The sequence below is a fragment of the Lycium barbarum genome, chromosome 3 (genome assembly GCF_019175385.1).
Source record: "Lycium barbarum isolate Lr01 chromosome 3, ASM1917538v2, whole genome shotgun sequence".
In the NCBI taxonomy this organism is placed as follows: domain Eukaryota; kingdom Viridiplantae; phylum Streptophyta; class Magnoliopsida; order Solanales; family Solanaceae; genus Lycium; species Lycium barbarum.
In genome coordinates, this window is record NC_083339.1 from 3,815,332 (window position 1) to 3,839,228 (window position 23,897).

Genomic DNA, 23,897 nt, shown 5'->3' on the forward strand with positions numbered 1-23,897 from the left:
AGACATAAATACTTTTTTGGTTAAAATAATCTAATGAGAAAAGTGTATAAATTTTGTGGGGCTGGGGATGAGAGACAGACAGAGAAAAGCACATTAGTATAGCACTCCACACTTTCCATTATACTGAAACAATTCTAAAATCTGTTACTCCCCATAAGACAGATGGGAAAAGGATTGAAAACTTAACAAGCAACAATGCTTACAACTGCAAATTGCTTTTACAATGATGCAATGTGCATACAGAGAAACCAGTGCATTACAGGAAGCCCAGACCTCCAAAAAAATATTTTTTTTAACCTTCTACAACAGCTTGAGCAATATATAAAGCAAAGAGCACAAATTGCTTTCGGCTGGCTTAAAGTCCCACGTCTTCACTTCGCCATCCTTAACTAAGATACATGGCAAGGCACGATAGAGACATCTAAAGGACAAATATTTTCGACGGAACAATCGTGAAACCTCTTCTCCTATACACGTGCAAGAGTCACAACAGAGACGATATCCAAAGGACAATTTTTTTATTTTTTTTTTGAGGTCAGAAGAAAGGTAGAGGCCTCAGTAGTAAAGAGAGGGATATCAGGCTGAAGATCCGGTGGGTCCCGCAAATCCTTGTGCATGATTAAGCTGTGATTGAGCTTGCCTGTCCTCTTTCCTTAAAAAGAAGCAGAAACCAAAAATCCAGAGTGTTCATGCAGAGGAAAGATCGAAAAAGGAACCATAAAAGAGGAAAAACTAGGTTAGAAATTTAACATGATTTAGAGGCCTTGTCTATTACAAGTGCAGCAAGCAGGCAGCATCATTGACCCTATGTGGGACAATGATAACCTGTTTAGCCAAGCTTCTAAAATCAGCTTATTTTGAAAAGTACTTTTTGCGAGAAACAGTTTACGTTTGGCCAATTGATTTAAAAGGTTGGCCAAGCTTTTAAAAAGTGCTTTTAAGTGTATTTTTTTTCAGAAGTGCTTTTCAAAAAAGTGCTTCCGGGGAAAAGCTACTTTTTTTAGCTTCTGAAAAACCGCTACTCCTATGACGCACACATTTGAACCCTATGACGACATTACAACAACATACATACCCAGTGATAAAAAAGTGAGACACAAAAATTCAGTAACACATATTTTTTCTAGAGTAACATATATCTTTTGAATAAAGGAAACGAGGAAAAAAGATACCTGGTAACGCCTTTGCGCTCTGTTTTCTGTTGTGCTCTTGCTACATGCAAGATCTTGCAGCCTGCCCAATGCGCACAGGTCATATACAGACTCTTGAACATTGTAGATGTTAGTTACATATGAGAATATGACAGCACGACAAAGTCATAACCTACCAAGTTTTGACTCATTCATAGCTTCCACTGCTCTCCTAGCATCATCTGGATTCTCAAAGTTCACATAACCAGAACCTTTTGAACCTCCATTCTTATCTTTCGGAATGCCCAAGCTAATAATTTTCCCAAATTCAGAGCACTTCTCTCTAAGATGCTCTTCTGAGATGTCAAGATCCAAGTTCTTGATGAACAAATTGGTATATATTTCATCAGGGCTGGGCTTGCCTACATATCTATCCATAAATGGATGTAAAACATTTGCATATTTTGGACAAAACAAAATTAAAAGCGTGCAAAAGAAACAATTGATTCTTTATGCTCTATCAAAGTTCATCATGATCGCAATAAATTAGAAAATTGCACATACATCTGCTTTCCTCCAACTTCAGATTCATTGAGCTCCTCAATAGCAGCGCTTGCACTGTCCTCAGTCTCAAATTGGACAAATCCACATCCTTTACTCCTTCCATCCTCAGAAACAGCAACTTTACAGGATAAGATATTTCCAAACTTCTGAAATATTTCTTCAAGCTTCGCGCTATCAATTGTATCATTTAGATTCTGCAGCAAAATCCCACATCATTTTCACATGGGGATCAAAGCGATAAGGAAAAAAAGAAACTATTAAGATCTCAAAATAAGTGACTCCTATCCACTCCTTAAGAGGTACCTTGATGAACACATATGCAGGTTTACTTCTTCTCACATCAGAATCACGACGAGGCCAACTAACCCTTATAGCTTTTCCCTTGAGAGTGGAATGATTTTTCACCTCAATAGCACGCTCAGCTGTTTTCATTTTAAAAAACAGTAGAAGCTTTCCAAGTAAAAGACCAACTCACACAGAATTCCCAGAAAAAAACAGAGAAACAACAAAATCTCAAATTACAATTAATTGTTCCCTTAATCACATTACCAACTAATTCATTGTAACAACTAACTTCAGCAATAGTGCACTGAAACGACTCACATCAGAGAAACTATTCCATGACTAATCAACATCATAAAAGCCTCGATCGCATGATAGAACTATCATATAGTAGATGCATGGCTTGAAGAAATAGCATGCATGACCAACCACAACAAGGTAAATACAATAAATAAATAAAGGGAAAAGGTGAAAATATACCCCTCAACTTTGACATTTAGAGACGATACACCTCTCATTGAAAGAATGGTGCATATATACCCCTGCCGTTACACAAAGGGCGCAAATATACCCTTTTCATTGATAGAAGTTTTAAAAAAATCATTTAGCTTATTTTTTAAATTAAAAGAATGCTACGTGGCTTTAAAAAGTAAGTCTACCCATTTTTTTGAATACTTATTTTTTAGCATGCATGAGCAACCACAACAAGTCTACCATTTTTTTGAGTTCTGTTTATAACGAAAAACAGAACTCGCCAATGATTTGAGACAAGATTAACTCTTCATATCAGTCCAGTCAGACAGGGGAGGGCTTGCTATCAAGACTGCATTTCCAAAATCTCAATACCTTCTCATTTCAACTAAATACAAGATATCTAGCTTTCCTACTTAAAAGTAGAAATTCAATCCCGTTATTATCCTTCATATTTCATATAGATAACGAAAAAGCGACATTTTTCCATAACTTAAAAGACATCTAACCCTGCCTTCTCCTATTACAAATGTATATTCAAAACCGGAATAGTGCAGAACATCCAACCTTTTTCAAAAACCAATAGTTTCTTGACCCCCTGTTTGGATGGTGGTTTCCCGTGGTTATGGTTTTCTAGGAAACCATGTTTGTTTCCATTATTCTTAAAATTATGTGGTATCGTGTTGTAAACCCGTGGTTCATTCCATGGTTATATAACCATGAAAAGTCCCAATTTTTGAAACCACGGATTTGGTGGTTTTTCCGTGGTTACGTATTTCATTTCTCCATTATATCCTCCACCCTCCACCCCATCCCACCCCACCCCCACCTTACCACTCACCCCCACCCCCACCCCTGCCCCCCGCTACCACTCACCCTAACCCCATCCCGCCCTACCACCCACCCCCACCCCTAACTACCCCACTCCTCTGCCACCTACCCCCACCACCCCAACCACCACCCACTATCCCTCACCACCGCGCAACCCCACCCCACAACAACTCACCCTCACCCTCATCTCACACTACCCACCCCTCCACCACCCCTACCCACTACCCCTCACCACCACCCAACCCCACCCCCACAACCACTCACCCCCACCCTACTACCCACTACCCCCACTCTCATCTCACAATCACCCACCTCACACCACCCACCCCTCCCTCACCTACTACCTACTTATTTTTTAAAGTTTCTATTTTATTCTTTACCTGAGTTTTATTAATATATATAAATTATTTCTAATTAAGAGTTAAGGGTATTTTAGTAAACTTACAAGTTATTATACAGTATCATACAGTCAAGCCAAACAATACAAATATTATTAAACCACAAGAAACGATACAGTCTATCCAAACATTGTATTCATTAATACAGTACAAGACAATACAACACCATACTGTACATTAATGAACCACGGGAAACAACCATCCAAACAGAGGGTGAGTCAAAACAATAGTACTACTCCGTAAATACATATCTCAGTCATATAAGAATTCAAAACACGAAATTCTCATCGGAATCCGTCAAGCAAATAAATGTCAAAACAACATTTAGCACTAACAGTACAATCGATACCAAAAAAAAAAAAAAAAAAAGAGGCGCAACGGCGTAAAGAAGCAGACCTAACAAAAATAATTTCTTGTAACAAAATACGTATCTCAGTCAGGATCGATCAGTCATATAAGACGGAATTCGCCCTGCAAATAGATGAATCGCGACAAACGGAACAGAAAAATTAACAGTAGAAGCGATTCAACAGAAGAGTATATATACCGTAATCATGATGATAGAATTTAACGTAGCCGTAACAGAGTGAACGGCCAGTAGATGAATCGCGACAAACAAGAACGGCTTCGAGACCTTCGCACTCTATGAATGCGTTGAAGAGGTCGAGGTTAGTAACATCCGCGTGAAGATCGCCGACGTACAACTTCGCCATCGGAAAATTCAGTAACAGAGGAATAAATATTGCAACTCAAAACTGTAGAGGGAAAGAGAAAATGTGTTGGCGCGTTTCGCTTTAGTATAGAGAGAGAGAGAGAGAATGCGGCAGTAATTCGTAAAGTACTTTATATACTCTGCTGAAAACTTCCCCTAATTTGGATGGGAATTAGGGGTTCGTTTCTAATTTTTATATCATATTTGATAGAAGGTATAAATAGATAAATTTATATCTTATATTAAATATAGTATAAAAATTAGTGTTGGATAACTCAGCTTATACCTTTTTAATCCACTTATACTGGGATTATTTTATACCATCTTTTAGATTGTATAAAATAATCTCTTATAAATTAGCCTCGGAATTATAATCTCTGGACTATTTCGACCATCTACCAAACGACCCCTTAGAGATTAAGGGGCCGTTTGGGAAGCGGGGATAAAGGTGGATATTAGTGACTCTAGATGTAATATTCGGGGACAATAAATTTATACTACTATGTTTGGTTGGTGCAATAAATTTATTCTAAGATAAAATTGTGGCGTAGATCAAATAAAGTATAAATCTAAGGGAAAATTACGCTATATGTCTATTATTAAAAAAAAAAAAATTACGCCACGTAGCTTATATTTTGAGTTTGTTAACGGATTTATCTCATATTTGTGTATAAACATCTTTTTATACATTATTATACACTTTATATAAGATTGATACATTATGTATAATACTTTCGTATGTACTGTGAAATGAACTATTATTGTTTTCTGTTTATTGACCATATTGCAAAATTTTACTACTATCACCTTGTATTTACACACACAAAAAATTCCTTATTGAATTTTTATAATTAATGATTTATTGATGCAAGGGCGGATAACTTAATTTTCTTATTAGATAAATAACTAACCCGTTAAGAATTATTACTTCCTCTGTCCTAATTTATACGTTATAATTTGACTGGGCGTTGAGTTTAAGAAATAAAGTAACACTTTTGAATCTTGTGTTTTAAAATAAGTCACAGATATTTGTGTGGTTTCCCGAAATTGACCCACGGCACAGCGCCCATTCGCTTCGCGCGCGGGAAGGCAACGAAGTTCAGTTCATGAGACCGCAGCGCAGTGGAGTGGAGCAGCCGCGTAGATATCTCGTTAAGCATAAAAGGTAAAATTTAAGTTAAACTTTTTTCTAAATAAGTAAACGTGTCATTCATTTTTGGACTGACTAAAAATGAAAGTGTATCATATAAATGGGGACTGAAGGAGTATGTTATTTACATTTCTACCCCTATGTTACAGTATAAAGTATATAATTAGAATTTAGAATCCCTAAAGGCTGAAGCTCCATTTAGTTCACTCTTAACGAGGTCCACAACCCTTCAGGTAAGTTTACTTTCGTATTTTCAGTTAATTTTTGTTTCTTCAATTTAAATTGAAATTTTAGATCTTTTACTTTTCTTCACATACCCCAATTAGTTGGTTTTGGAGTTTCTAATTGGGAACTAAATTGAAGAGTTCCATTTGTTAAAACATGTTGAAATTTGGAGGCTCTTAATCTAACAAACATGACTTATTTTCAATTTAAATTCAAGACATCTGTTTGTTAATTGAAAAATCCTGTTTGTACTGGTAATATGTTGCTCGGGCGCTCCAAAAATGTTGCCCCACTGTGTTAGATTCTTCAAAATGCACTACTTTTGGAGAATATGATACGCACCCGTCGATATTTTTGAAGAGTACGAATAACATAGTTGAGGACTACATTCCATTCACCATTTTATATGTAAAATGAAGACTCAAGGATGGGTAGTAATGGTTTGTCAATTTAGGCCAGATGTAACTTCTAGGCTCTAGATTGGTGTTGATTTAACCAATAACAGACCGATACCGAATGAACCAGTATCTTAACTATTGGCTAGAGAATTAGTACTTTTAGAAACCGATAACTGATAAACCGAATCGTTAAGTGCAAATATCCAACTGATTATCCCGATAAGCGGCCCTAGTCTCTTGAGTGAGGTTCGATTCCCCAACTCGTGATCCCCTTTTTATTTCTCCTCCCCCCCTAAGTTATTTCTATTCCTGCTATATATAGGCCAACAAGGGTGTGTTTTGATACATAGATGGCGATAGTTCAGGTAGGTAAAGGGAACAACTGATAGTTGGGGTGTGAAAATCGCGAAAAAAGTGATAGTTTAGGTGTGTTTTTGACCATTATCTCTTGTAGTATTGGTGAGTTTTTATGGTCTTGATTTTCTTGTACCTTGTCATTTCTAATGGGATCTGTAGTCGATGATTTGCTTTCAAATTTTTAAATTTCTCAATTTCCTTTCTATGTTATGTCCACTTAGTTTTTCTATAGTTCTTGCTTTTACTTTTTTAAATGCATCCAGTCGCTAATGGGATTTTGAATAGCATTTTTCTTGGTGGATTTTCAAATGCATGACTATAGCTACATGAATTTGCATATTGATGCACCAAGGGTATTTGATAAAATGCACTAGCACTACAATTTTGCAGTCTTTATCGGTAACATTAGATTCTATGTAAGATTATTTTCCCAATGATCGAAATCTGAGATTGCTTTTGATAGTTATATCTATAACTTCATGTTCTTATTAATGCAGAGACATGTGTAGTAGGAATTTCGTCGTGGTATTGGTTGTTTCCATTGTATAAGTTTTTATACATTTTTTTTCCTAGGGCAAAACATAACTTAGCACTTAAACTTCTCCTGAAAAGTCATTTACACACCTTAATTTTATGGGCTTCCTCTTACCCCTTATTTTACCTCCCTAAAAATGAACCAATCTCATGGTGAGCAGTGAGTCTCATGTTTTGCAGTTTTCACGATTTGATAAGCCCAATTGGAGAACCAATACCACGTTTTTATGGACCCCGTTTTGCAGTTTTCACGTTTTGATAAGTCCAATTTTCAAATTTTTTTCTTGTGTGTTTTCTACCTTATATGGGTTGACACCACTTCCTTGCCGTACCATCACCTTAAGGGGGTATTAGTTCCACTTTTGACAAGAAATAAGGGGGGTAAGAGGACATCCCTAAATTTAAAGTGTGTAAATGACTTATTTGGATCTTGATTTAAAAAAAAAAAAAAAAAAGACTTATTTGGACAAGTTCAGGAGCCAACTTATGTAGTTTTCCTTTTTTTTATTCCTTCTGTAGTTTTTGTGCAACATCAGGTTCATGTAAATGATTTTTAGTACCGCCACAATGTAACCACTAAGGTGTTTGATCATATGCGTGAAACCACTAACAATTTTTTGTTATATTTCTTTTTCAACAGGTTTTCCACAACATTCTGATCCATATATCATTCAACAACTCAAAAGGTACATTATTTATTTCAGTTGGACAACCTCAGTAAACAACATATCTCTATCATTTATAGCTGTGTTAAAGAAATATATTTCAAATGTATGCAAGTTGTTCCCATCTGTATTTCTATTAAGAGCATTTTACTATTTGTCTAATGTTGTGTTAACTAGAAAAATTAGATCTAACGTATGGTGTCAGATTATACTAGCCTATAAAATTTAATTTAACAAAACTATAAACTATTTTGAAGAAGGAATGTTTAGAAACAAAGATAATGTGGATTTATTGCAGAGACATCAAAGAAATGTGGAACAACAAATTGCTGATAGAAATTTGCGCTGTAGTAATAGATATGCAGAAATGTAGATCAAGAGAAAATAATCATTGTTGTTGCAACTACAAGATAGAAGAGTTGAATTGAAAAACAAAGACTCCTTCATCATTAAAGTAATACAGTCTCTTCTCTCAAAGTTGATAGCCAACCTCGAAAATGAAGTGCACTTACAATTATCAATCCTTCATTATCAAGGTTAGGAAACCACATTGTTATTCTCCTTTTGCTGAAATACTTATGTACAAATTAAATTTATATATACGCATGATGTCTTATGGGTGTTTATCAGATGCTTTTCATTTAGTAGCTACAAATGTAGCAGTTGCTTTCAACAAAGGGAAAGATATAGATGATTACTTCTATATCTTTTAAGTAGGTGAGTCCAGCAATCTTACTTCAGATATTCTGACAATATTCATTAGCTCTGATAATTAATTACACATGTCTAAACGTTGGCTCCTCCAGAAATAATAAAAGGAAGTATTTTCCAGAAGAAAGCACCTTCAGCTGCCATGGCGAATATACGAATGATAGATATAGCCGTCAATTTCACTGGTGAGTAAGCAGCAAAAGTCCAAGATGCAATATTTCTGCACAAGTTTTTGTTTTCTTGTCTTCATTATCCATGGCCATTCCCGGAATTGTATTCCGGAATCATGTTTCAACGTAGAATTGTTACAATTTTTCGGAATTTGAAAAACTCCACATACCTGTTTTCACATTTTTCACTTCAAATCACTCACAAAATTCAACATTTTTCCAAACTGTATTCATGTCAAAATACAATCCAAATTTCCAAATACCATTTTTCGATCTCCAAATAATACTTTTTTGAATTTCACATTTTTTATGTCCAAGCGCCCACTAAGTTTTCAAGAAACCACACATTTCAGATAGCATGTTCAAAGGGATATACAATGGCAAACAATATCATATGGGGGACATTCAAGCTGTGTTGAAGAGGGCGTGGAATGCTGGAGTTGAACGAATAATAGTCACTGGTGGCTCTCTTGAAGAATCAAGGGAAGCTCTTGCCATTGCTGAAACAGATGCAAGACTTTTCTGTACTGTGGGTGTGCACCCGACGAGATGCAAAGAATTTGAAGACCGTGGGGATCCAGAAAAGCATTTGCAGGATCTTTTGACATTGGCTAAAGAGGGAAAAGAAAAAGGAAAAGTGGTTGCGATTGGTGAATGTGGGTTGGACTATGATAGACTTCACTTTTGTCCATCTGATATTCAAAAGAAGTACTTTGAAAAGCAGTTTGAGTTAGCACATACAATGAAGCTGCCAATGTTTCTTCACATGCGAGCAGCTGCTCAGGATTTTTGCGACATTCTTCAACAAAATAAGGATCGGTTTGTTGCTGGGGGAGTTGCACACTCTTTCACTGGAAGTGCTGAAGATCTTGATAAACTTCTTTCATTTAGTAATGTTTTTATAGGTGTAAATGGTTGCTCTCTCAAGACAACCGAGAACCTTGAAGTTGTAAAGCGTATACCTGTTGAGCGAATGATGATTGAAACGGATTCACCATACTGTGATATCAAGAATACACATGCTGGGATAAGTTACGTGAAATCATCGTGGCCTTCAAAGAAAAAGGACAAGCATGATCAAGAATGCCTTGTCAAAGGTCGCAACGAGCCTTGCTTAGTTCGGCAAGTGCTTGAAGTTGTTGCAGGCACTAAAGGTATCGCTGACATAGACCAACTAGGCAACACACTGTACCACAATACGTGCAGGGTTTTCTTTCCTCATGATTTGGACTCGGCAGCAGACGCCCTTCTTGCTAGTGGCAGGGAAGCTCTATGAAGTCGCGCGTTTAAGAGAAAAGCAGCACTCTGCTAGTCTGGGCGCTCAAAGTGTATTATTTAATATTCGAGTAGTATCTTATTGTTCATTTTTACTACTAGTTGTTGCTTCACTTGCTATGTTTACCTTGCTATTTTGTTGTCATTATTTTCCTTTCAATCATGCTTTGATTACAATTTTTTTGAGATGAGGTCTATCGGAAACAACCTCTCTACCCCAAGGTCTGCGTACATCCTACCATCTCAAGATCCCACTTGTGGGATTACATTGTGTCTGTTGTTGTTGAGAACTCAACATGATATGCCACAACTCTTAGTTACCTGCAATTTTGTGGCTTATGTAGCTTAATGATTTCCTCCAATACTTTGTTCACAATATAAACTTATTATTCTGGGTCCGTGCATAGCACATAATAATTCCTCTCTGTCAAAAAAAAAATGCATCTAGAGCAACCTGCTTCGCATAATTTGACTCTCAAAGTAGCACTATTTCCGTCCCAATTTATGTGATATTGTTTGACTGGACATAGAATTTAAGAAATAAAGGAAGACTTTTGAATTTTATGGTCTAAAATAAGTCAAAACATATTGTGTGATTATAGATTATCTCGTTAAGATAAACTGGACACGGAGTTTAAGAAATAAAGGAAGATTTTTTAATTTTATAGTCTAAAATAAATCAAAACATATTTGTGTGATTATATATTATCTCGTTAAGCGTAAAGGTAAAATTTAAAGTTGTCAAATAAAGAAGTGTACCATTCTTTTTAGGACAGATAAAAAAAAAAGTATATCACATAAATTGGGACCGGGAAGTAATTGCATAACATAAAGTGTTAGACTATCAAAATTGTAACTGCATGACATGAAGTGGGACATATGGAATACCTTTAATTTCTTCTCTTAAAAATAAAAACAGAAAAACAGAAGATATACTACATTGACGTCAAAGTGATGAAGCATTTATAATCTGAAATTGAGAGGAAAAGAAAAAAAGAGAATAAGAAAAAAAGAAGAAAAAGGAAAAAAAGGAAAAAAAAAAACATATTGACGAGTATATATGATTTAATAAACGACGTAGTTAAAAAAAAAATAGCGTAAGTAAATAGAGATTAATTTTGTACAAAAAGTTGTGCAATAATTCTCGCCTCCTCTAGTAGTTAAACTAGGAAACATGGGATAAACTTATAATTTGATGACAAATATTATCTTTTAAGGGTTGGTTTGGTATGTTGGACAAGTACAACTAATTCCGGGATAAAATTTATTATCTTGTCCCTTTTTTTGTTACTAATTCTGAAATAAATTATATGTAATTAGATAGTTTTAAGATTAGTTTACTTGAATAAAACAACGAAATGACAAAAAATACCCTTAAGGTCCGTCATACTCTTTTTCTACTAGATAAGGTGGAGGGTATTTTTATAAACAAACAACTTCATTTTATAAATTATGCAGTGCATATTATTTTTAATACAACAAACCAAATAGTCAATAAGAAATAATAACAGGATAACTAATTCCAACATAACTAATCCTAGCATAACTAATCCCCTCAGATTCTTTCTTCAAACCAAACGACCCCTAATAGTAGTATTCTTTTAGAAATATAATAATTTACGGCAATTATTTCTCCTTTTTTCTCATTGTAACCAATAGGAAACTAGGAAAGTGGAATTCTTTTATCTTATCTCCCATTATATATTACTCTCTTCGTCTCAAATTATTATCGTTTTTTATTTTACACGCCCCTTACCACCTGTTTGGATGGTTGTTTGTCGTGGTTCATTAATGTATTTTTTCTAATTGTTCTTAAAATTATGGTGTTGTAAACCCGAGATAATTTCGTGATTAAATAACCATGAAAAAGGCTAATTTTTATAACTACGAATTTAGTAATTTTTGCGTGGTTACGTATTTCATTTTTCCATTACACCTCACCGCACCAACCCCCACGCTCCGCCACCTCACCCCACGCCACTCCCACCACCCTCCCTCTTCATCACATGTAAACCCACCCACCCTATCACCCATGATATGATCCTAAATGGCACAAGAATGCTTAGAAGGACGTGGGAAGATTGGATGATAGCATGGGAAGAGACTGTAAAGGCTTCTACACTAAGTAGCTAAAAGCGCAAAGGGCTAAAAGTGCAAATTGTGGCTATAAGATCCAAATCATAGCCAAGATCCCAAATTCAAGGCTAGGGATGTAATTTCGCCACAAATTGCAGGACAATTGGTGTTTGAAAGATGAAGATTCCATGTTGGGCTAATTTCACAATTCAAGTCATTATCCTTAAAGAAGACTACCAAGTAAGGCACTTACTTCATTAATGGTATTTTTGTAATTGTTAGTCTAGTTTTCTTTAGCCTAATAGTATAAATACTAGCTTTAGTTTGTTTCATTACTTGGCTTATGTTGAATTGAGATGAATACTCTAAATTGAGTGATAGTTTGTTTGGCTTACTAGCCTTTAGGTTTAGACTTAATTAATGGTGGATTCCATTGTTGGTTTTGAACCGATTCCCATTAATTTCATGAAGAGTTGTTCATTTGTGAATTGATTTGAATCACTCTTGCCTTGAATTCAAGTAGTATATGTTCTTTTAGGATTTGAGTTCAATTGGAAGGGTTTGGATTTCATATATCCAAGTTTGCTCATAAACTCACCCAAATTGGGTCTTGCTTTTATACTCTTTTCACATCCATTTTTCTTCTAATTATCTTAATTTCCGCATTTTTTATTGAATTGGTGTCTTCCCCAATTCGGTTGTTTATCAACCCACCACCACATCACCGCTCACTACCCCTCACCACCCCCATCCCACCCCACACCACTCGCATTATCCAACCAATGATCACCCCTATCCACAACCTACTCATTTTTTAAAGTTTCTATTTTATTCTTTATTTTAGTTTTATTATTATATATAAATTAGTTTGTGATTAAGGGTTAAGAGTATTTTAATAACCTTACATGTTATTATACAATATCATACAATCAAACCTAATAAGAAAAATGTCGTTAAACCACAACAAACTATATTGTTTATCCAAACATTATATTTATTAATACGGTACAATACACTTTACAATATAATATTGTACGTTATGAAACCATGGGTAACTACCGTCCAAACAAAGTCTAATAGTATTCTTTTAGAATGATAATAATTTACTGTAATTATTTCTCCTTTTCCGCATTGTAGCCAATAGGAAACCAGGAAAGTGGAATTCTGTTATCTTATTCTCCCGACATGTATTACTCTTTCCGTCTCAATTTGTTAGAGTATGTTTTGATAGGCTTAAAAAAAGCTTTGATGGGCTTAAAAAAGGTAGCTTATAAGCTGAAAACATTTTATAAATAAAAAAAAAAAAGTTGGGTAGTCTAACTTTTTTTTTTGGCTTATAAACTGCTTTAGATAAGTTAAGTCAAACGGGTCCAATTAATTTTTTGGGCTTATTTTAAGTACAAAATGGCTTTAAACTGACCAGCCAAATACTCAAAAAAGCTGAAAACAGCTTATAGGCAACTTATAAGCCAATCCAAACGGGCTCTTAATTTATTTAAAGCTATTTCCTTTTTAATCCGTGACAAAATAAATTACCTCTTTCCTAATTTGAAAATAAATTCACTTTATGAATGATTTACAGCCACACAAATTTTCGAGGCTTATTTTGAACCATAAGTTTCAAAAGTCTTCCCTCTTTCTTAAATATCGTGCCTAATCAAATGAGTTCATATAAATTGAAACGGAGAAAGTATTAATTAACAAGGTTTTTTGATAAGTTATAATTTCTCCATTAAATGTTTACTTTATTTTATGTATCATCTCCATTAATAACAAATAATTTAAATATTTATTTTTAATAACTAGCTTACCGAGGACATGACCTTAGATAGGAAGGTGTGGAGGACCCACATTAGGGTAGAAGGCTAGTATATAAGTCTCGTTATCTTTCCTTATTAGTAGGTGCATTAGCGCATTATAATTTCTTGTGCTTTGATTTATGTTATTATTTGCTACTTTCTGTACTTTGATTACTCTATTTTATCTGTGCCGCTTTCGTGATTGGCATTTCCATATTGCTTTGAATTCCTTGATTATCCTGTTTTACTGTGTCGCTTGCATTATTTCATTGCAATATCGTTTTAAATCTTTTAATCTTATCTGACCCCCTTTTTATGCTTCTATTGAGCCGAGGGTCTCTCGGAAACAGCCATCCTACTTTGGTAGGAGTAAGGTCTGCGTACATTATACCCTCCCCAGACCCCAAGATGTGGAATTTCACTGGGTTGTTGTTGTTGTTGTTGTTGTTGTAACTAGATAAATAATTTAAGATGGAGAGTAGAAAAAGAAAAACAAAACTAAATAAGAAAAAAGTACTGAAAGCCGGCTAAGTTAAACCCCAAAGAGCTGGAAAAATACAAAACTACTTCACAAAACTTCACTCAGATCTAAATTATTATTATTTTTTTTTCAGTTAAATTCTAACAACTAATCGCCATTAGCGATGGCGATTAGAGCTTTACTTATGTGTATCATCTTGTTTTCATCGTATTACACTACCTTCTCTCTCTATGAAGATCAAGTCGGACTCATGGACTGGTAATTTGTTCAATTTTAATCATTATACGAAGTAAATAATTCAATTATATGCTTAAATGAGTGTTTTTCATGATTTTTTATTGTGTAGGCATCAACAGTATATTTGACTTTCAATCACTACTACTCAGCAAAAAAAAAAAAAAAAAAAAAAAATTAATTGTATGCTTAGATGAGTTTTTTCATGATTTGTGATTGTACAGGCATCAACAGTATATTTTACTGGTAATTTTTGCGATGTTAATCAATATAATTTAGGGAAAAAATAGTTAATATATATTTAGATTCGATTTTTCATGATTTTTGGACTGGTATTGTTTGTGCTTTCAATCATTATAATTTGGAAAAAAAAATATTCAATTGTATGTTTAGATAAGTATTTTTCATTATTTGTGATTGTATAGGCAATACATAGGCATCAACAGTATATCGGACTGGTAACTTTTCGGATTTCAATCATTATAATTTGGAAAGAAATAGTCAATTATATGTTTAGTTTCGATTTATCAATAGTATATTGGACAGGTAATGTTTGCGATTTCAATCATTATAATCTGGAAAAAATATTCAATTGTATGTTTAGATGAGTATTTTGCGTAATTTGTGATTGTGTAGGCATCAACAATATATTGGAAAAGTGAAGAAGGCAGTGTTCCAAACACAAAAGGCTGGTAGGAAGCGTGTTGTTGTATCTACAGAAGAGAATGCAATCGCTGCCCTCGATCTTCGTCACGGAGAGATTTGTGAGTTTTTGTTTGGATTGTGTTTGTTGAAATTAAATGCTTATTATGTTTCATTCGATGTGAATTCGTTGAATTGAATTTGTTGCTTATTTTGTTCAATTATGTATCGTTTTTTGGGAGAAAATATTTACACGTTTTAGTCCATATTTTGAGTTTGTTACCCGGTTTAGCCCATATTTGTGTATAAACACCTTTTATACACTATTATACATTTCTATAGTAGGTTGACACATTATATATAATGTTGTATAATATTGTATAAACCGAAGATATGGCTACGTGGCGTAATATTTTATGTTGGGCTGTATATTTTTGAAAATATGTCACCGCGAGATTTGTGAGTTTTTTTGGATTATGTTTGTTAATTACTCGCACCGTTCACTTTTACTTGTCACGTTTCTCTTCTCAAGAGACAATTTGACTAATCTTCGAAGCTAAGTCGAATCAGATTAATTCAATATTTTAAAATTAAAATTTAGATATTCGAAAACTATACGTATAGTACTATAAGTTGCAATTCTTCTCATATTAAATATGATGAAAAAAATACATCTTAAAATGTTAGTCAAAGTCCATTTAGTTTGACTCTCGAAAAGCGGAACGTGACAAGTAAAAGTGAACGAAGGGAGTAAATGCTTATTATGTTTCATTCGATGCGAATTTGTTGGAATTGTTGCTTATTTTGTTCAATTATGTATTGTTTTTTGCAGTTTGGAGGCAGCTTTTGGGAGTCAATGATGCTATTGATGAAATCGATATCGCCCTGGGAAAATGTACTTTCTTTGTTTCTCTTACTAGTTTTAGTTATTTAAAATTTTAATTTTGGGTGAAAAGATTTACTCTTGGCAATGTTTGCTTCATGCTAGTTGGATTGTCGACTGAGACTAGGTTGCTAATATCTCTTTGTTTGGTATAAAGTGTGGCTGCATCCTCAACTGTGTGCTCTTACAGACAATTATGAAGATTGGAAAATTAATTTTGAGTGAAAAGATTTACCCTTTGCAATGTTTGTTTCATGCTACTTGGATTGCTGACTGGGACTAGTTGCTAATATCTTTTTGTTTGGTATTAAGTTTGGCTGCATACTCAAGTGTGTGCTCTAGACACAATTATGAAGAGTTATAGACAAGTGTATGCTTCTTTTATATGGTAAATAAGTGGTTTTACTTGGGACTATGCAAAAAGAAAACGACTAGCTTAGTATTAGTTTGTCTCCATATTTACTTATTTGTTCACTGCGACATGGTAAAAACACAACTTGAAATAGTGGAATATGATGACTATGAATCACTAACGACGGACCATGTCAAAGACCTTTTCTGTAGATAAAGTTAGAAGAAAAGTTATGTCTATAATCTTTCATGTTACTTGGACTCACTATATCTGTTATTAGACATAAGTAAGCAGCATTAATCTTGTTGGTGTCCCTGCTGCGAAAGAAACACATCTATAGCCTTACCACTGATTAATTCGCTTTAATTAGAGAACTCACCGAATAGTTTTCTGTTGCGATTTTAAGAATCGCAGGCTTGACATCATGCACTCACGGGAAAAGAATGAAATTATTGCTCTTTTTCCATCAGTAACTTATTTTTACAGTTATGAAAAATTTCCTTGCTTGATGCACCTTAGCCTTTGGAGGAAATGGTGAGCAACTTAATTTTGTTAGTGAAGCAAATATTCATAATAACTACCTTACTTTTTATTTCTTTTTAGACGTTGTCACCCTATCATCAAGAGGAAGTGTCTTAAGAGCTTGGAACCTTCCTGATGGACAGATGGTGTGGGAGTCATTCCTTGTTGGATCAAAGCCCTCAAGATCACTGTTGTTGACTCCAGTAAGTGCAAAAAAATCTGATTTATTACCTATCCTGTTACAATACTTGTGAAATGTGTATAACACCAAAACCTACCTTTGCATTTTGCAACTTATAGATGATTTTATGCGAAGTAATTTCAGATAAAACTTGACAAAAATGTGTTTGCCATGTTAACTAAGCTGCTGAGAAGTCAGTGAGATCGATATACAAATTTTTTATTATCGATATACAAATTTTTTATTCTCTTTTCAGACAAATTTGGGAGCGGACAAGGACAATGTGGTTCTGGTTTATGGCAATGGTTGCCTGCATGCTGTTTCAAGCATTGACGGTGACATCCTCTGGAAGAAGGATTTAGCACAGAGCAGGTTAGGGAACTTCACAAAACTAATTTACTGTTCTTTTGACCTAAATATATGAAAAGGTCCATCTAATTTATAGTTTCTTTAAGTGCAGCATCAACATTCAACATTTGGTTCATCCTGTAGAAAGCGACACTATATATGCTTTAGGAATTCGTGATACTTCCCAGTTTGAAGCATATGTAATCAATGTTAGGAATGGTGAACTGCTGAAGCACAGTAGCGTGGAATTTCCTGGTGGATTTTCTGGTGATTTGTCATTACCTACAAGTGACAAAGCAGTCGTGCTTGATTCATCTGGGTCAATTTTAGTCTCCATAAGCTTTGTTAGTGGAGAAATTAAATTTCAAAAGGTCCAGATTTCTGATCTTCTTCAGGGTTACTCTGGTGCAGCAGAATTATTACCTTCCAAACTTGCAGGAATGGTTGCCGTAAAAATCGACAGATCTTTGTTGTTTGTTAAAGTGAAAGATGAAGGCACACTGAATGTGGTTGACACAGTCCCTCATGTTGAAGCTGTAAGCGATTCTTTGTCTTTTGCTGAAGGCCAAACCGCTTTTGGGCTGATTCAGCAAGATGGCGCTAAAATTCAACTTACTGTGAAGTCTAGTAATGATTGGAAGAGCCATTTTCTGAAGGAAAGTATTGAAGTCGACCAACAGAGGGGACTTGTGCACAAGGTCTTCATCAACAACTATGTCCGAACAGATCGAACTTATGGATTTAGGGCTTTGATTGTCATGGAAGACCATTCACTATTGTTATTACAACAAGGTGCCGTTGTCTGGAATAGAGAAGATGCACTTGCATCTATTATAGATGTAACAACCTCGGAGTTGCCCATACAGAAGGATGGTGTCTCTGTTGCAAAAGTGGAGCACAGCCTCTTTGAATGGCTTAAGGTATGAAGCGTTTGAAAGGGTTTAAGATTTAGTATATCTCAACGAGTTTAAGATTTAGTATATCTCAACGAATCTTAATTTTCCCAAACTTATAATCTAGCTTGTAATTTACATAGATCTCTTTATTGTCGTTCTTCGAAAAATCGTAATATGATCTTTGGTTTGTTTACTTTTTTCTTTTTTCTACTTTTCTTTTGGGCCTTATGTGAAACTCCATTATGAGGCAGTTTGTAAAAGTGTATGTAATCAGTTGTCTGTATATTTGAGGTCATAATATCTAGTATAAGAATTTTAGTGTATCATCCCTAGTGATTGCTTGCCATAGGCGTAGTAAACATAAACATTGAAGTGCGAACTTGTGTTGTTCAATTTGATGATAATGTTGATATTATTACCTTTCTATTCTGTTCAATGCCTGATTTGTTTCACTTCTTTATTCTTTTGTTGGAAGGGACATTTGCTGAAACTAAAAGCGACTTTAATGCTTGCAACTCCCGATGATGTAGCAGCAGTTCAGAAAATAAGGTTACAAAGTGCTGAGAAAAGCAAGATGACCCGGGACCACAATGGATTTAGGAAGCTACTCATTGTACTTACACGAGCAGGGAAAGTTTTTGCACTTCACACAGGAGATGGTCGAATTGTTTGGTCTCGACTACTAAATGCTTTCCGTAGATCTGGAACTTGTGAAAGTCCAAGAGTGCTCAAGTTACATCAGTGGCAGGTGCCCCATCATCACGCATTAGATGAAAACCCATCAGTCCTTGTAGTTGGTACATGTGGACATAATTCAGATGCATCTGGTATTCTCTCCTTTGTTGATGCATACAAAGGAGAGGAGCTTAACTACTTAGCACCTGCTCATTCCATTGTGCAAGTTATTCCTCTGCCATTTACTGATTCAACTGAGCAGCGACTACATCTAATAATAGATGCTGAGGGGTATGCCCACCTGTACCCTAGAACTCCTGAGGCAGTTGGCATTTTTCAAAAGGAGCTGGGAAACATATATTGGTATTCAGTTGACATAAACAATAATCTGTTAAAGGGGCATGTGGTGAAGAAAAATTGTGAACAGGAGATAGCTGATGGCTACTGTTTTGAATCCAGTGACCTTTGGTCTGTTATATTCCCCTCAGATTCAGAAAATATCATCGCTACTTCAACCAGAAAATTAAGTGAGGTAATCTATTGCTTCTTTCTTAGAAGATAATTGCAACTTAAGCAAAGAAAATTGAGCGAGGTGCCTTAGTTAAACTTACCGCAGATTGTGCTGCCGACCCTTCAGATTGTAAGTTTATCTTTTTTTTCCTGTGTCTCGGTCTTTTCAGGTTGTTCATACACAAGCTAAAGTTAACGCTGACCAGGATGTATTATATAAATATATATCTAAGAATTTGTTGTTTCTGGCCACTGTTACACCTAAAGCAATTGGTGACATTGGATCAGCGACCCCTGAAGATTCCTGGCTTTTTGTTTATCTTGTTGACACAATAACTGGCCGAGTGCTGCACCGTATGTCTCATCATGGCTGTCAGGGACCCGTACATGCAGTAAGTTTTCCTTGTCTCAAACCCTGTATTACTAATTCATTTTTTCTTGTGAAGATAGTATCTTTCTATCTTGATGTTCTTTTCTATTAAAAAAGTTACCAAGTATCATGACGAGCCTCTCTCTCTGAAGGTCTTTAGCGAAAATTGGATTGTCTATCACTACTTCAACCTACGTGCACACAGATATGAGATGTCTGTTGTTGAGGTCTATGATCAGTCTCGCGCGGTACATTTTCCCACGAATTTTCATCTTTCTATTTGTTCTCTTTAGCCTTTATTTATCATACTTACACATTTGTAATATTTGTAGGACAACAAAGATGTCCTGAAGCTTGTTCTTGGAAAGCATAATCTTAGTGCACCTGTTTCTTCGTACTCGCGTCCTGAAGTCATGACTAAGTCTGCATCTTACTTTTTCACACATAGTGTGAAAACTGTAGCAGTTACCTCAACAGCAAAAGGCATTACTTCCAAACAGCTGCTTATTGGCACAATTGGTGATCAGGTTAGATTTGCCAATTATCCAAACACTTTTAGCTTTATTTCATGCTATATCCTCTTGGTTAATTGGTCTTGTCATTTGTTATTTGGCGTGTATCTCTTTTGTGGTAGGAGTCCCATTGCAAGAAAATGCTTTCTTTATATTTGTTCAGGGCCGAGAACGACATTTATCTTAGATATCTCATGCTCCATATGTTGGTATTATGCAGGTTTTGGCACTTGACAAGCGTTTTCTTGATCCTCGTCGAACATTGAACCCTACTCAAGCTGAAAAGGAGGAAGGGATTATACCTCTTACTGATACGTTACCAATCATGCCACAGGTGAGAGCTTCCTTTTTAAGTTTGTCTCATAGGAAAAAACACATTGTGTTTTGTTGATCAAAGAACAGTACTTTACATTGAGTATGAGTTTTAATAGATGGAACGCCATAGTGACGAGATGTTCCCATTTTGTGCATTTATATGCATAGAGTAGAATAGCTGCTTAAAGTGCTGCTTAAATTTATATGATAAATTCGGTGAATTTGTATTTCTTGATCTATCTATGTACGCCTTTGTTTGATTGGAGTGAAAACATGAGGGCTGGAGGAGGGGACGTAAAAGTGGAGGGTATGTGCCATTTCAGATGAAGTAAAACATATGGGTATTCAACAACAACAACAACATACCCAGTGAAATCCCACAATGTGGGGTCTGAGGAGGGTAAAGTGTACGCAGACCTTACCCTACCTCGGAAGGTAGGGAGGCTGTTTCCGAAAGACCCTCAGCTCAAGAGAAAGCATGGAAAAAAGGTCAGATAAGGACAAGCAATTCAAAGCAGTATGGAAATGAAATAACGAAAGCGAAAAACCATGATAAAACAGTCTGAAAAAAGAAGCAGTAGCTACCATAGATAAATAAAATAATTGAAGTACAAGAAACAACAGATAGTAGCATAAACAAAGGACAAGAAACTACAAGGCAAAACTGCGATTGCTAGACAAAAGGGTAAGCGAGACTACCTGCTAGCCTTCTACCCTATTCTGCGTTCTCCATAACCACCTATCTAAGGTCATGTCTTCGGTAAGCTGGAACTGCGCCATGTCCTGTCTAATCACCTCTCCCCAATACTTCTTCGGCCTACCTCTACCTCTCCTGAAACCGTCCGTAGCACTGGGGCATCAGTGTCTCTCCTCTTCACATGTCCAAACTATCTCAGCCTCACTTCCCGCATCTTGTCCTCTACCGAGGTCAGTCCCACCTTGTCCCGGATATCTTCATTCCTATTCATATCTCTCTTAGTGTGCCCACACATCCATACAACATTCTCATTTCCATAAGTTTCATCTTCTGAACGTGAGAGTTTTCGACTGGCCAACACTCCGTCCCATACAACAAAGTCGGTCTAATCACCACTTTGTAGAACTTGCCTTTAAGTTTTGGCAGCACCTAAGACAAATTTTCTATGCAAGTAACAAAAATATAAACTTTGTATTTCATTTTCAAAAAATAAATTAAAATAGTTGGATACCTTTTTTTCTCGTTATAGAGTTGGGCACTCTTTCATCTCAGATTTTTCAGTAACTGGATGAGGAGGGAGTATATTATATTTGCTTCAATTCCAACTTTATCAAAATACTGCAAAGAAATCATCAATAATCCACCTAAGGGAAGTAAATCAATTCCTGTCTTCCCAGTAGAAACCAAACATTAAGCGGTTCTACTTTGCTTTTACTAATTAGGTAGTATTCACTGTGTTATCCTACCATGTCTGTGAAAAGCTGTCAAATAGCAGTTCTACTCCGAAATAGTGTTCTGTAACCAATTTTTTTAGCATCTTTTCTTTATACTGCCTTTTGGCTAGAATCTAATGACAGGGCAAGTCGAGAGGCGTTAGTGATCATAATAATCCTAGTTAGTAGTGTTTCTGCACTATGACGCAAATATGAGCATTTTTGCAGCATAAACTAGAGCATATGAGCTAGTTTCTTGAAGCATTCGATATTAAATCTGCTTCCGGACGAGGAATACTGACGTTTAGTACCATATTGCACATTAACAACGTGTACGAATCTAGTCTGAGTTGATTCCTTTATAGGGAGAAATATTCTATTTGAAGGCATCTGGTATCTTTTCCCATTGTAGATCTTGAGACTTGTTTGGTCTTGGTGAAGCTCTCACTATCATTCTAAGTTTTTAGGTTCGGTTACACATTTACACCTTTAATCTTTTGGCTAGGATTGAGGGTAGATTGAGTCACATGTTTAGCAGTTGGCAGAGTGTTGATGGGAGATCTTATATGCTGATAATATGAAAGTTCTTTGATCAAACAGAGATTTGTATCCACCTGTTTTGTTCTTTTTGTAGCTCTCATTAATGTTTAAAAAATTTATATTATGTCATATGCATACGAGTTGACACTAGTAAAACTAAGTTTAGATGAGAGACCTCGTATGCTAATATAAGGTGCTTTGATCAAACAGAGACGAAAAACTTTATTTTGTGCCTCACACAACTGACACTAGTTGTGTGTGGCTTCTTTTGTCTCACAAGTCAGTTGACCCAAGTCTTACACTTTTGGGTCCCCTAACTTGTGAGACAAAAAGAAGTCTCACACAACTAGTGTTGATGCGAGGAACAAATATAATTTTTCGTTAACTTTCAAGAACCAAAAGAATATCATAAATTGGCATCTTAGACTTGCATTCAGTATGGCGAAACTATTAACACTTGGTTCTTCATAATTTGATGGCTGCTCTTGCAGGCTTATGTCACACATGCCCTTAAAGTGGAAGGCCTTAGAAGCATCATAACTATACCGGCAAAGTTAGAGTCAACCACCCTCGTCTTTGCTCATGGAGTGGATCTCTTTTTCACTCGGCTCGCCCCTTCAAAGACATACGACTCTCTCACTGATGATTTCAATTATGCTCTGCTTCTCCTTACCATAGTTGCCCTAGTTATAGCGATTTTTGTAACATGGATTTGGTCCGAGAGGAAAGATTTACAGGAAAAGTGGAGATGATTCATTCAACCAACAAAGTGGAGGCAAGTCGAAGGCCATTACACTTCCTTTAGTCGTTGTATTGTTTGAGCACTCACTATTTTTTGTCACTTTAACTTATCTTCTTAGCTTAGGTAGTTAAGCTGTATTTTTAGTAATTTTGTAAAATTGCCCCTCGTTAGTTTTTTCCTACAGAGGGAAGAAAATTTGTGAATTGATATTTCATTCTTGTGGCAAGAGATACATAAGTTCACATAATTAGGTTGTCAACAGTACCATTTTTGGGATGACAAAAATGTCAACATTACCGTTCTTGGCTTTCAATCGTGCTCTTCTTTGTTTATTTTATTTTTCTTTCCTTTCCAAAAAGGTAAATATATAACTTTATTTGTGCCTCGTACAACTGACACAAGTCATAGGGAAGGGTGGAGGATGAGACGATTCTACAATAAAAAATTAGTTTTCCTAGAAAGTTTAGGATTTAGATTATTAATAAAAGGCTCTTGGTCTTTTAACTTCCTTTCTCCTTTATTTTCAACTTTCTTAC

General features: G+C 35.5%; 3 protein-coding genes across 12 annotated transcripts; 2 read left to right on the forward strand and 1 right to left on the reverse strand.

Moving 5' to 3' along the window:
• Positions 1-93: 93 nt before the first annotated feature.
• On the reverse strand, positions 94-4,500 carry LOC132629961 (polyadenylate-binding protein 7-like). Of its 2 annotated transcripts, none has more exons than XM_060345406.1 (6): positions 4,224-4,500; positions 1,998-2,116; positions 1,695-1,888; positions 1,328-1,560; positions 1,173-1,233; positions 94-647 (listed from the first exon to the last, which is right to left on the reverse strand). In XM_060345406.1, exons 1-6 carry the CDS (start codon positions 4,387-4,389, stop codon positions 620-622), a joined length of 801 nt encoding a protein of 266 aa, XP_060201389.1. In that variant the 5' UTR covers positions 4,390-4,500; the 3' UTR covers positions 94-619. The 2 variants fall into 2 exon arrangements, with proteins under 2 accessions (XP_060201389.1, XP_060201388.1); XM_060345405.1 differs by having other exon boundaries at positions 94-652.
• A 1,176-nt stretch (positions 4,501-5,676) lies between these two features.
• On the forward strand, positions 5,677-10,021 carry LOC132629962 (uncharacterized). Of its 9 annotated transcripts, none has more exons than XM_060345409.1 (6): positions 5,716-5,771; positions 7,693-7,738; positions 8,069-8,253; positions 8,348-8,434; positions 8,524-8,613; positions 8,952-10,021. In XM_060345409.1, exons 5-6 carry the CDS (start codon positions 8,571-8,573, stop codon positions 9,872-9,874), a joined length of 966 nt encoding a protein of 321 aa, XP_060201392.1. In that variant the 5' UTR covers positions 5,716-5,771; positions 7,693-7,738; positions 8,069-8,253; positions 8,348-8,434; positions 8,524-8,570; the 3' UTR covers positions 9,875-10,021. The 9 variants fall into 9 exon arrangements, with proteins under 9 accessions (XP_060201390.1, XP_060201392.1, XP_060201391.1 ...); XM_060345408.1 differs by having other exon boundaries at positions 5,729-5,771; positions 8,016-8,253; XM_060345413.1 differs by having other exon boundaries at positions 5,729-5,771; positions 8,016-8,253; positions 8,363-8,434.
• Positions 10,022-14,256: 4,235 nt separating this feature from the next.
• LOC132629963 (uncharacterized) lies at positions 14,257-23,674 on the forward strand. Its single transcript, XM_060345417.1, has 12 exons — positions 14,257-14,487; positions 15,100-15,227; positions 15,938-16,000; positions 16,944-17,065; positions 17,300-17,415; positions 17,504-18,311; positions 18,763-19,494; positions 19,643-19,864; positions 19,995-20,090; positions 20,175-20,369; positions 20,575-20,688; positions 23,111-23,674. The coding sequence occupies exons 1-12, from the start codon at positions 14,393-14,395 to the stop codon at positions 23,369-23,371; spliced, it is 2,952 nt and encodes a 983-aa protein (XP_060201400.1). The 5' UTR covers positions 14,257-14,392; the 3' UTR covers positions 23,372-23,674.
• Positions 23,675-23,897: the final 223 nt, after the last annotated feature.